The sequence below is a fragment of the Geotrypetes seraphini genome, chromosome 3 (genome assembly GCF_902459505.1).
Source record: "Geotrypetes seraphini chromosome 3, aGeoSer1.1, whole genome shotgun sequence".
In the NCBI taxonomy this organism is placed as follows: Eukaryota; Metazoa; Chordata; class Amphibia; order Gymnophiona; family Dermophiidae; genus Geotrypetes; species Geotrypetes seraphini.
This window is the reverse complement of record NC_047086.1, coordinates 227,818,552-227,832,320: the sequence shown is the minus strand read 5'-3', so window position 1 is coordinate 227,832,320 and position 13,769 is coordinate 227,818,552. Positions and strand designations below refer to the sequence as shown.

Here is a 13,769-nt window from a genome sequence, read left to right as displayed (position 1 = left end):
ACTAAACTCATGCGCATTTACATTATGTAGGTATTTAAATGTCTCTATCATATCTTCCCTCTCCTGCCTTTCCTCCAAAATATACAGATTGAGATCTTTAAGTCTGTACCCATACACCTTATGATGAAGACCACATACCATTTTAATAGCCTTCCTCTGGACTGACTCCATCCTTTTTATATCTTTTTGAAGGTGTGGTTTCCAGAATTGTACACAGTATTCTAAATGAGGTCTCACCAATGTCTTATACAGGGGCATCAATACCTCCTTTTATCCCAGGACAAGCAGGCATGATATTCTCACATGTGGGTGACGTCATCTACGGAGCCCCAGCGCGGACAGCTTTTCAAGCAAACTTGATTGAAGTTTCAAGTTTGCTACACTGCACCACGCATGTGCATGCCTTCTTGCCCACTAGAGGGCGCATCCTCACCTCGTGGTCCTCAGTTCAGTTTTTTCCGCGGAGCCAGAAGCCCTGTGGAAATTGTGCTCTTTGAATTAGCCTTCTGACATCGCGGCTGTGTGTTATTTCACTGTCGCTGTGCTTAATTTACTTTTCTTTCTTTCTTTTCTTTCAGTTTTCGTCGAAAAAAAAAAAAATCTTTTTCGTTCGGCTCCGGGGGCTCCCGGTAGCCGCGGCCGCGGGACCTCGCTTGTTCCCGGCTGGTTTTTGGGCCCATGTCCCGTCCTGTGACGGGCTTTAAAAAGTGCACCCGGTGCGATCGGCTCCTGTCGATTACCGATCCTCACCGGTGGTGCTTGCGTTGCCTGGGCCCTGAACACCCCTCCGACACCTGTTCTCGGTGCTCCACTTTTCAACGGAGAGCTCTCCGCCGCCGTCAGGCTCGTATGGCGGAGCTCTTCGCTGTTGACCCCGCGGCGGGGAAGGCCTCGACGTCGGCCTCGGCTTCGGCCCTGGCCTTGACCTCGGCCTCGACTCCTTCGTCCTCGTCCCGGGAACCCCCGGCGTCGAAGCCGGTGTCTTCGACCCCGAAGTCGGTGAAGGGTAAGTCCTCACTTCCTGCTTCTGTTTCAGCCTCGAAGAAGCCATCCTCGAGCTCCTCGGCGGGGGCGGGTGGGTCGTCCTCGGCCCTGCCCCGAGCGCCGAAGTCGGGTGCCCCACGGGAATACTCGGTACCGAGGTCGCCCTCGAGGGAGCACCCGACGGCCCCGGACCTGCCGACTATGATGAGGGTTCCCGTCTTTCAGGATTTGCTCCGGGCTCTCATTGCCTCGGAGCTGTCCGGGGCCCTCACGCACCTTCAGCAGGCTTCGGCCTCGGCTGCCCCGGCGTCCATGACCTCGGTCCCGACCTTGCCCTCGACCTCGGTTGACCAGCCTGAGCGGAGTGTGCGGCCTCGGGACAAGGTGCGGCGGGTTCGGAGGATCTCTTCCTCGTCGTCCTCGTCGAGGTCCTCCCGGGGTTCCTCGCCCTCGGGTTGGCCTCGGGCGAAGCGTCGGTCGAGGAAGCCCAAACGCCACTGGGCGTCTCCTCGATGACACGGTCGCTCCTCACCGACCGGGGCCGAGACCCTGCGGGTCTCCGAACTGCGCCTCGATAACCCGAGGCTTTTTCGTTCGTCTGAGGTTGAGTGCTCGAGGGACTCTTCGCCAAGACGAAAGGGGCGTGCCTCGGTGCCCCATACCCCGGGGACTTCCCGAAGGGGTTCCTCGGGGCATGGGCGGTCCCCGACCCCGTCCAGATCACTCGGTGCGGCTTCTTGGGGTTCAGGGTCTGGTACGGGGAAGGAACCTCGATACTCACGCGAGGCTTCTCCTTCCTTCTTGGCGAGGCGCTCGTCTCGATCTCCCTCCCCGCCTTCAAAGCCCTCCTCTTTCTCGAGGTTCATTCTAGATATGGGAAGGGCTTTGGACCTTGATCTGGGAGCAGGATCAAAGTACACGAAGGAGTTTTTGGAGGAGCAGGATTTACCCTCCCCTCCTCGAGAGACGCCTCGGTTACCTCTCAATAAGGTGCTTAATCAGACCTTTTTGAGGAACCTTGACTCCCCTCTTACAGACACAGTGGTGCCTTCTAAGATGGAGTCTAAATATCGCACGGTTCCGTGCAAGGGCTTTAATAAGGCTCAGCTGTCCCACCAGTCCCTGCTGGTGGAGTCAGCTTTGAAGAAGTCGCAGCCATCCAGGGTCTTGGCGGCTGTTCCCCCCGGACGGGAGGGACGGACCTTGGACAAGTTTGGACGTCGCTTCTATTCCAACTCTTTGATGGCGACCAGGGTCCTGAATTACGCATTCACCTTCTCGTCTTATTTGAGACAGATGGTGAAGTCGTTGCCGAGGTATTATGGAGTCATGCCAGATTCCCATAAAGAGGATTTTGGGGCTTTTATGTCCAATTTGTCCCAACTGCGTCTCTACCTCTTCCATGCGGTGTATGACGCGTTTGAGCTCGCTTCTCGGGTGTCAGCCTTCGCAGTGGCCATGCGCCGTCTGGCATGGCTCCGTACCCTGGATATGGACCCGAACCTACAAGAACGTCTGGCCAATCTTCCATGTGTTGGCTCAGAGCTGTTTGATGAGTCCTTGGAGGCGGCGACCAAGCGTTTGTCTGAGCACGAGCGCTCTATTGCCTCGTTGGTCCGTCCCAAATCCCGGGCTCCGCCGCAGAAGCCGTTTAGACCTCCTCCGCGGCGGTACCCGCAGAAGTCGACGCCGGCCTTTTCCAGGCCTGCGCCCCGACGTCCCCAACAGCAGGGCAGTGCGTCCCAACCAAAGCCTCAGGCACAAGAAGCGTCTAAACCCGCTCCGTCTTTTTGACGTGATGCGCGGTTGGGGGCGGGCCCCCTCCGCACTGTCAAAGGACCCCCTTCCTATCGGGGGCCGACTGCAGGCCTTTCTTCCAGCATGGGCCGAGATCACGTCGGACGCTTGGGTGCTCCGGATCATCTCCGAGGGCTACTCATTGAATTTCTTGTCCATGCCACCGGAACATCCGCCGGCGGCTTCTCTTTGCTGCCGAGACCAGCTTCCTCTTCTCCTGTCCGAGGCCAGGTCCTTGTTGGGCCTTCGGGCGGTGGAGCATGTGCCCCCGAACCAAAGGGGACGGGGGTTTTACTCCCGTTACTTTTTGGTCCCGAAGAAGACCGAGGACTTACGCCCCATTCTGGACCTCCGGAGGCTCAACAAGTTCCTTGTCCGGGAGAAGTTCCGTATGTTGTCCCTTCCAGTCCTGTACCCTCTACTAGACTCGGGGGACTGGATGTGCTCCCTGGACCTCAAGGAAGCATATACGCATGTTCCGGTGCATCCCGCCTTTCGCCAGTACTTACGGTTCCAGGTGGGGGAGTTGCATCTCCAATATCGAGTCCTTCCCTTCGGGCTGGCCTCGTCTCCTCGGGTCTTTACGAAGTGTATGGTGGTGGTCGCGGCTGCCCTACGATCCCAAGGGCTTCAGGTCTTCCCCTACCTGGATGATTGGCTGATCAAGGCTTCATCCCAGGAGGGGGTTATCTCAGCGACCCGACAGACTATCATCTTCCTTCAACGTCTGGGGTTCGAGGTAAATTTTCCCAAATCGCAGTTGTGCCCGGCTCAATCCCTTCAGTTTATCGGGGCCATGCTGGACACGGTACGCCTTCGTGCATTCCTGCCCTCGTCGAGACTGGAGGCTCTTCTTCGCCTGGGCCGTCAGATTCTGCTGCAGCGCTCCGTCTCTGCACATCGGCTGATGATTCTACTCGGCCACATGGCTTCGACAGTTCATGTCACGCCGTTTGCCCGATTGCATCTGAGACTCCCTCAGTGGACCTTGGCCTCCCAGTGGCGCCAGGATCGAGACCCGCTCTCCCTTCCTGTAACGGTCACTCCTTCCTTGAGACGATCGCTCCGTTGGTGGACCAACTCTTCCAATCTTTCCGGGGGTTTGCTCTTTCTCATCCCTCCGCATCGCAAGGTCCTGACCACGGACTCTTCGGAGTACGCGTGGGGGGCTCATCTCGACGGTCTGCGGACTCAAGCGCTATGGTCGGCGGAGGACCGTCGTTGTCACATCAATGTGTTGGAACTTCGTGCCATTTTTCTGGCAGCCCGAGCCTTCGCTCATTTGCTGCGCAATCAGGTGGTCCTGGTACGGATGGACAACCAAGTGGTGATGTATTATGTAAACAAACAAGGGGGAACGGGCTCTTGGTCCCTGTGCCGGGAAGCTTTGCGCCTTTGGGAATGGGCGACATCCCAGAACATCTTCCTGCGGGCGGTTTACATTCAGGGAGAGAAGAATTGTCTAGCTGACAAACTCAGTCGTCTTCTCCAGCCGCACGAGTGGTCGCTCAACTCCCGAGTTCTGCGCGAGGTCTTCGACCGCTGGGGGACGCCTCAGGTGGATCTGTTCGCCTCCCCGGAGACTCACAAACTGCCCCTCTATTGTTCACGAATTTACTCCCATGACCGTCTCGAGGCAGATGCCTTCCTTCTCGACTGGGGAGGGAGATTCCTTTATGCATTTCCTCCTTTTCCTCTGATCTTGAGGACGTTGGTTCGTCTCAAGTCGTCCGGAGCCACTATGATTCTCATCGTGCCTCGTTGGCCTCGTCAGCACTGGTTCTCCCTGCTCCTTCAACTCAGTGTCAGGGAGCCTCTACTTCTGCCTGTGTTTCCCTCTCTGCTGTCTCAGAGTCGGGGTTCGCTGTTGCATCCCAATCTTCAGTCATTACATCTGACGGCTTGGTTCCTTTCCCCCTGACTTCGGCGGTCAGGGAGGTGTTGGAAGCCTCGTGAAAGGCCTCTACTCGGCTTTGTTTTTCCCAGAAGTGGACCAGATTTTCATCCTGGTGTACCTCGCACCATCTGGATCCAAAGTTGGTTCAGGTGTCCTCGGTTCTGGAGTATTTGTTACATTTGTCCGAGTCTGGCCTGAAGACATCCTCCATCCGGGTACATCTCAGTGCTATTGCTGCTTTCCATCGGCATCTAGAGGGACGTTCTCTCTCTCTTCACCCTCTGGTGGTTCGGTTCATGAGGGGTTTAGTTAATGTTAATCCTCCTCTGAAACCTCCTCCTGTAGTTTGGGATCTGAATGTGGTCTTGGCTCAGCTGATGAAACCTCCCTTTGAGCCAATTGACAAGTCTCTTCCTAAGTTTCTCACTTGGAAGGTGGTCTTTTTACTTGCGCTCACGTCTGCTCGTCGAATTAGTGAGCTTCAGGCTTTGGTTGCGGATCCGCCCTTTACTGTGTTCCATCATGACAAGGTGGTTCTTCGCACCCATCCTAAATTTCTACCTAAGGTTGTGTCTGATTTTCACCTCAATCAGTCTATTGTCCTTCCGGTGTTCTTTCCGAAGCCCCACTCTCATCCTGGAGAGGCGGCGCTTCACACGCTTGACTGTAAGAGGGCGTTGGCTTTTTATCTCCAACGTACCAAGTCTTATCGGAAGGTTCCTCAATTATTTTTGTCCTTTGATCCTAATCGGCTGGGACATCCTATTTCCAAGCGCACCTTGTCCAACTGGCTAGCGGCTTGTATTTCTTTTTGCTACGCTCAGGCTGGTCTCACGCTCCATGGTCGAGTCACGGGGCATAAGGTCAGGGCTATGGCAGCTTCTGTTGCTTTCCTCCGGTCTACTCCTGTGGAGGACATATGTAAAGCTGCCACTTGGTCTTCGGTTCATAAGTTCACCTCCCACTACTGTCTGGACACTTTGTCCAGAAGCGACGGCCGGTTTGGCCAGTCGTTGTTACGTAACCTGTTTTCCTAAATTGCCATCCTCCCACCTACCCTTTTTTGGTTGGCTTGGAGGTCACCCACATGTGAGAATATCATGCCTGCTTGTCCTGGGATAAAGCACAGTTACTTACCGTAACAGGTGTTATCCAGGGACAGCAGGCATATATTCTCACAACCCGCCCACCTCCCCGGGGATGGCTTCTTTGCTGGTTATGGAACTGAGGACCACGAGGTGAGGATGCGCCCTCTAGTGGGCAAGAAGGCATGCACATGCGTGGTGCAGTGTAGTAAACTTGAAACTTCAATCAAGTTTGCTTGAAAAGCTGTCTGCGCTGGGGCTCCGTAGATGACGTCACCCACATGTGAGAATATATGCCTGCTGTCCCTGGATAACACCTGTTACGGTAAGTAACTGTGCTTTTCCTACTGGCCATACCTCTCCCTATACAACCTTGCATCCTTTTAGCTTTCGCCATCACCTTTTCAACCTGTTTGGCCACCTTAAGATCATCACATACAATCACACCCAAGTCCCGCTCTTCACTCCCTAATCTGTACCATTCCCTTGGGTTTTTGCAGCCCAGATACATGACCTTGCATTTCTTAGCATTAAATTTTAGCTGCCAAATTTCAGACCATTCTTCAAGCTTCGCCAGGTCTTTCTTCATGTTGTTCACACCATCCAGTGTGTCCTTAAGGCACACCACTGGTAACATCTCTGTCCTCAGAGCGATCTCCATTGATCACTACCCTCTGTTGCCTTCCACTCAACCAGTTCTTGCACACTGGCATGCAGTTGGCAGATTGGATGGGTCCAGATGGTTTGGCAGATCCACAGTGTAATGTAGCCAAATGTTGGTTTGGTGTGCTAGGGGAATCTCATGCCATAAGCACTGAAAAAAGGCTGCTCTTTCAGCTCAGTCTAGCCATGGGTGGGCTGGGGGACACATACTCAGGACTGAAATGCATGATCATCCTGGCAGTACTAGCTAGCTGCTTATCATCGCCACAGTCTGCTGAGTCTCCCTGAGACTGCTGATGCCAGCAACCACGCATTGGTCAGGGAACTGCAACATACATATACCAGGGAGATGCAGCAGACTGCACAACTAAAGGACAGAATTTTTTTTTTCAGTATCAGCAGGCAGCCTTGGCTCAAGTAGGCTCATAAGAGGGATATATTTATTTTAAAAAAATGTTATTCCACTTAAAAACCTAAGCAGATTAAAGCAATAACATGCATAATATTATGTCAATATAACAACTATCACATTCAACAGACCCAAATAAAAAGGCAGGCAAAATATAGCAAGTCTACAAATATGCCCTAACAAGCAATTGAGTTTTTTTAAAGTTTCTTAAAAGCTTTCAAATCTTGGCAGCACCTCAAAGAACCGGTTAGTGCATTCCATAACCGTGGACCAGCCACAGAGATTGCTGTCATCCATGTTTTTTATAGTGTACTCCCTGTACATCTTTAAGTGTTAACTTCATTGTAAACTCTGAATGCAGAGATCAAAATGGTAAACACTTTCTCTAAATACTATGGTATCTTCCCATATACAACCTGATGTATAAGTGTCAGAATTTTATTCTATATGGAACAAGACAGCACAACATAACCAGAAGAGGTAGAAACGTATTTGGACATCGACTGGCCCGCCTACTCCACAGGGCTTTAAACTAGGTAAGTTGGGGGAGGGTACATACTTATATCCCAGAGCAGTAAGAAACCACCCTGAGGAGGCAAGACGCACTCACACTACCAGGTCTAAGGTAAGTACCAATGATACCCATGATAAGTCAGGGAGAAATATCACTGAATTTTTAGGAGCCACACTAACTAATAAAGTAAACTCTTCACAGATATGGAGGGCTATGTATATTAATGCACACAGCTTGGGTAATAAGATTCTAGAATTAGAGACTGAGATAACAAACGCCGATCTTGTTGTGATAGCGATATCCGAAACCTGGTTCACGGAATCGCATGGGTGGGATATGGTTATACCAGGGTACAACCTACTTCGTTGCGACCGAGTGGGTAAATTGGGAGGAGGAGTAGCGCTATACACTAAGGAAAGCATCAAAACCACCAGAATCACAGATGTTAGATACACCGGGGAATCCCTCTGGGTGAATCTGGCCAGAGGGAATGAAAAATGCCTATACCTTGGTGTAATATATAGACCTCCCAGGCAACAGGAAGATAAAGACATGGAATTAATCGAGGACATAGAGAATATCACACTGTGTGGGGACTCAGTAATGCTAGGAGACTTCAACATGCCAGATGCAGATTGGAACACACTCTCCGCGACTACGGGTAGCAGCAAAAGAATATTAAACTCCATAAAAGGTGCACGCCTCAAGCAATTGGTATTGGAGCCCACCAGGGACCAGGCGTTACTAGACCTAGTCCTCACCAATGGAGATAGTGTCACGGAAGTCTCAGTAGGAGACACACTGGCTTCCAGCGACCATAATATGGTATGGCTCAACCTCAAGAAAGGATTCCCAAAAACAAACACAGCAACAAGAGTTCTCAAATTTAGAGGCGCAGACTTCAACTGCATGGCAGATTTCGTCCATCAGGAACTACATAAACAAGCACAAACTGACAATGTGGAGGATATGTGGTCGTCTCTGAAGTCCATACTACATGAAGCAACAGACCGAGACATAAAGACAGTAAGTAAACACAAGAGAAACAAAAGACCCCAATGGTTCAGTAAAGAAATTTCAGACCTAGTTAAACAGAAAAAAGACGCATTTATTGCCTACAAACATTTAGGCAGAGAGGGGGCAAAAGAGGACTATCTAGACAGATCCAAAGCTGTCAAAACAGCAGTCAGAGAGGCCAAACTCCGAATGGAGGAAGAGCTAGCACGGAAAATCAAGAAAGGGGATAAATCTTTCTTCAGCTATATCAGGAACAGGAAAAGAAACAAAGATGGGATAGTACGCTTGAAGCAATCGGACGGTAACTTTGCTGAATCAGACTCTGAGAAGGCAGAATTACTAAACCAATACTTCTGCTCAGTGTTCACCCGCGAAGCGCTGGGAGCTGGTCCACAGCTTCAGACGGGAGATAACCGGAAAGACCCGTTTCATGATTTCGAATTCACGCCCAATAGTGTCTACAACGAACTATCAAGACTCAAAGTAAACAAAGCCATGGGACCGGATAACCTACACCCCAGAATGCTCAGGGAGTTAAGGGAAGTCCTGGCAGAACCATTATCTGCTCTTTTCAATCTTTCCCTAAGCACAGGAAGGGTCCCCTTGGACTGGAAAACCGCCAACGTAATCCCACTCCACAAAAAGGGCTGCAGGACAGAGACAGCAAACTACAGACCAGTGAGTCTCACGTCTATAGTGTGTAAACTCATGGAAACACTGATCAAACAGCATATTGACACAATCCTGGACGAAGAAAATCTCCGCGATCCACACCAACACGGGTTCACCAGGGGTAGATCCTGCCAATCTAATCTGATTAGCTTTTTTGACTTGGTTACTAGACAACTGGACGCCGGAGAGTCACTGGACATGGTATATTTGGACTTCAGTAAAGCATTTGATAGCGTCCCTCATCGAAGATTACTGAACAAACTGAAATCAATAGGATTAGGAAACATTCTAACTACTTGGGTTGGGGATTGGCTGAGCGGCAGACTTCAGAAGGTGGTGGTAAACGGTACCCCATCCGAAGCGTCGGACGTAATCAGTGGAGTGCCGCAGGGATCGGTCCTGGGCCCGATTCTATTCAACTTATTCATAAGAGATATGACGCAAGGACTTAGAGGAAGGGTATCACTGTTCGCCAACGCCGCCAAACTTTGCAACATAGTAGGCAGATGCTTATTACCTGATAATATGACACACGACCTACTGCTACTGGAACAATGGTCAAACACTTGGCAGCTAGGCTTCAATGCTAAAAAATGCAAGATAATGCACCTGGGCAAGAGAAACCCGTGTAGAACTTATGTACTAAATGGTGAGACCTTGGTTAGGACCACGGAGGAACGCGATCTAGGAGTAATCATTAGCGAGGACATGAAGGTTGCCATTCAAGTGGAGAAGGCTTCCTCCAGGGCAAGACAAATGATGGGGTGTATCCGCAGAGGTTTCGTCAGCAGGAGACCTGAAGTTATGATGCCGTTGTACAGAGCCATGGTGAGACCTCACTTAGAGTACTGTGTTCAGTTTTGGAGACCACACTACCGAAAGGACGTGCTGAGGATCGAGTCAGTTCAGAGAATGGCCACCAGGATGGTAATGGGGCTCAAGGATCTCACGTATGAAGAAAGACTAAAGAAATTGCGGCTGTACTCACTTGAGGAAAGAAGAGAACGGGGAGATATGATTGAAACGTATAAGTACATCACGGGATGCATCGAGTCAGAAGATGATATCTTCGGGCTAGTGGGACCCTCGACCACCAGAGGGCATCCGCTGAAAATCAGGGGAGGGAAGTTTCATGGCGACTCCAGGAAGTACTTCTTCACCGAAAGAGTGGTGGATCACTGGAACAGACTCCCACTCCAGGTGATAAAGGCCAACAGCGTGACGGATTTTAAGAAGAAATGGGATACTCACGTGGGATCTTTAAGGGAGTAAATTCAGGGGGGGGATACCTAGAATGGGCAGACTTGGTGGGCTATAGCCCTTTTCTGCCGCTTTTTTTCTATGTTTCTATGTTTCTAACATAGTTCTTATTCTGGTCTGTAAACATCTTATTCCTATCCAACTGTTCTGAAATGTTTTTGGTTTTTTTTTTTTTTGTTCTAGTTCTCGAAAACCTAACCTAAAACTTTCATTCCTATTCTTGTTAACAAAAATATCCCTGTTATGGAAATCTTCTCTACAGTAACTTATGTATTTTGGCTTAACAATTTTTTTTATTAAACCTTCCTTCAGTCAGAACAATGAATATGTTTGAAACTCTGGGGTAAGATTACCTTACTTTTTATATTGTTACCTTTAATTAAGTTACTTAGCCCGGAGTCATTTGAAGTTGTAGTCCTCCTGAACTTAACACTGCATCCACATCTTTCACTAATATGGTTCCTGAGTTTGGTCACTAGGTGTCACCATTGTGTTGTGATTGGGACTCTTGCTCCGTGGATTGTGAAACATGCTTCCACTGTATATCCTGCTGCTTCAGAGAATAGAATCTAGAATTCAATCCAGGACCTCCATATAGTATATATGGAGTGTTATAGAGCACCTGGTCTAGCCTTGGGGCATCCTTTTATATATGGAGTTTAGAGCTTTTATTTCCCATATCCTTTAGATATTTAATCAATTTTTTTCTTCCACTTGTACTAGTGCTGATTGTCATGGCATGTTTTAATAGGCTTGTTTTTCTGAAGTAGGCTATGAAACTAAAGCTATTTATAGTTGCTCTGCATAATGTATGTTAAGTTTTTTAATTTGTATCTTTTCAGTTTTCATTTTAAACATTTAAGGAATGTATTTTGATTAAAATTTTAAATTGCACTCTGTAATTGTGTGATTAAAAGTATGTTTGTGGTTCTCCCCCCATTCCGTTCATCTCTTCCCCCCTCTCCCCCACTGCAAAGACTACCAGTAGGAAGGAATGCCCAGGCCCTCCTGCCAGGACTCCCAAAGCTGCCCCCTCATCCCTGAATGTCCACAGCAGGAGGAGTGCCCAATTCTTCCTGCTGCCACCCCGCTGACACATCCTCCAACTGGATCTCATCCCCCCCCCCCGTAATGTGTCTGTGGAGTAGCAGTAGGAGGGGCACTCCTCCTGCCGCTGACATTCAGTGGGAGACAGACCACAGACGCTAAACTGATCACAGCAGGGAGATCCCTTGCCGCCATCAGTTCAGCAGCAACGCGATTCTCTAACCAGCGCCTGCATGGGCGCTGGTTAGAGTGGTGGTTAGACGGCTTGGGGCAATTCTGTATAGGGCACCTGTGTATGATTCTCAAAAGCCACTTAGGCGACTTCTGAGAACGGGTGCCCTATTCTGAATCCGGGCCTTAGGGTCCCTTTTACAAAGCTGTGGTAGTACAGCAAATGCGACAAAGACCATAGAAATTGAATGAGCTTCATTGCATTTGTCACGCAATTGGCCCTAGATCCCATGCATTTGGCCCTAGATCCTCATTGCCCTGAGTCACTAGGAGCTGCAGTAGGAAGGGAATACAATGTTCCTTTAATTGTGACTGAAAAATTTAATCAACTTCATTATGGCTCTTTAGCATCTCAGATTAAAATGTAGTTTAATGGAGGTACTTTTTTGAAAATGTATATCCAACAATGTATTTTGTTCCTGCAAATGCAAAAACTCGGTGCTAACTTCTCATTTCAGGAAGAGGAGCAGAAACCCATAGAACCTCCCGCTGAGGAAGAGATTGCGTTACCAACAAAATCGCCTGAAACGTAATTATTCATTTTTCTTTTCTGTGCATTCCTAGATTGGAAATGAGGCTCTCGGAATTAAGTATGATGACATCTACACTCTACAAAGAGTTTAACAATTAACACACTACATTATGGTATAAATAGCACTAGAACAAAACTAGCATTTTCACATTGTGGGATCAAGGCCGATTTAACCAACAGGCATACTAGGTGACTTTGAGTAAGGGAGAGAGGAGTGAAAGCAAAACAGTAGCTCCTGATCATGCTTCATATACTTTTTGCCTTCCGACATGATACTGTGTTTCAGATAGTCCATTTACTTGTAAAGGTGGCTCTTGGAAATTGTTCATACTCGTGTACACAAGCAGTACTATACAGAACATAAGAACATAAGAAGTTGCCTCCACTGGGTCAGACCAGAGGTCCATCGTGCCCAGCGGTCCGCTCCCGTGGCGGCCCATCAGGTCCATGACCTGTGAAGTAGTTTCTGACTATTCTTATAACCTACCTCTACTTCTATCTGTACAGATCTCCTAAAGCAGTGTTTCTCAAACTTTTCAAGCCAAGTACCCCCTAAGCCTAACAAATACTGAGTACCCCTGCCCAAACTCTGCTCCTAACTCCACCCCTATAATAATAGTACTAATTGTAATACCATTTCTTCAATCCATTTTTCATATACACAATATAATGTTTTATCCCAGGACAAGCAGGCAGCATATTCTCACATGTGGGTGACGTCATCTACGGAGCCCCGACGCGGACAGCTTTTCAAGCAAACTTGATTGAAGATTTCAAGTTTGCTGGTGCTGCACCACGCATGTGTGTGCCTTCCTGATCCACTAGAGGGCGCATCCCCTCCTCATGGTCTTCAGTTCTTAGTTTTCCGCGGAGCCAGAAAACCCCGTCTCTCTTCTCTGCGTTCTTCTAAGTGCCTTTCTAGTACCGCGGCTTCTTTATTTTGTTAGGGAGTCGCTGTGTGTTTGTTGATTGATCGTGTATTTCTTTGTTTCAAAAAAAAAAAAAAAGGACTTTTTGTTGTGTTTCTGCTGGTTCCACCGGCATGGCCCTTCTTGGGCCTCAGCCATGCGGCTAGGCCTCATTTGGCTGCAGCTGTTTTTTCTTCCCTGGCCTCTCTCTGGGCTCACCTCATGTGAGCATAATGGCCGGGACCCTTTTTCCTTTGTTGGAATCGGACTGAGTAGCTTCGATCCCCGGTAAGTTTTCTTTCTTTCTTTCTGTTCTTCTAGGTGCGTTACCTCGGTGACGCCACCGGCTGAGTCTCAGGCATTCCAGGCATCGTGTGCAGTCGTGCCCACCTCTACGAGACCTTCGAAGCGTGCCTCCTTTCATGGGAATACTCATCTCGAGGTTGCCCTTTATGGAGCGCACTGTTGCACCTTTATTACCAGTTTCATTGGTACGGTGCCGACTTCTGAACCTCGACTTCGGTGCGTCGACTGGGGCTTCGTGCCCCGACGTCGACTGAGGCGTCGTGCCCCGACGTCGACTGAGGCGTCGTGCCCCGACGTCGACTGAGGCGTCGTGCCCCGACGTCGACTGAGGCGTCGTGCCCCGACGTCGACTGAGGCGTCGTGCCCCGACGTCGACTGAGGCGTCGTGCCCCGACGTCGACTGAGGCTTTGTGCTTTGACTTTCTGCCTCGACGTCGACTGGGGCTT

General features: G+C 49.7%; 1 protein-coding gene across 4 annotated transcripts in view; it reads left to right on the top strand.

Moving 5' to 3' along the window:
• The window catches only part of SARNP (SAP domain containing ribonucleoprotein), a 313,723-nt gene that overhangs the window by 22,695 nt on the left and 277,259 nt on the right, over nt 1-13,769 (top strand). For all 4 annotated transcript variants that reach the window (XR_004538626.1, XM_033935489.1, XM_033935490.1 and 1 more), the window contains exon 4: nt 12,035-12,105. Coding sequence is in view for 3 of the 4 variants with exons in the window: in XM_033935489.1 (XP_033791380.1) it covers nt 12,035-12,105 (71 nt within the window). In the remaining variant the exon portion in view is untranslated. The remainder of the gene's footprint in view (nt 1-12,034; nt 12,106-13,769) is intronic.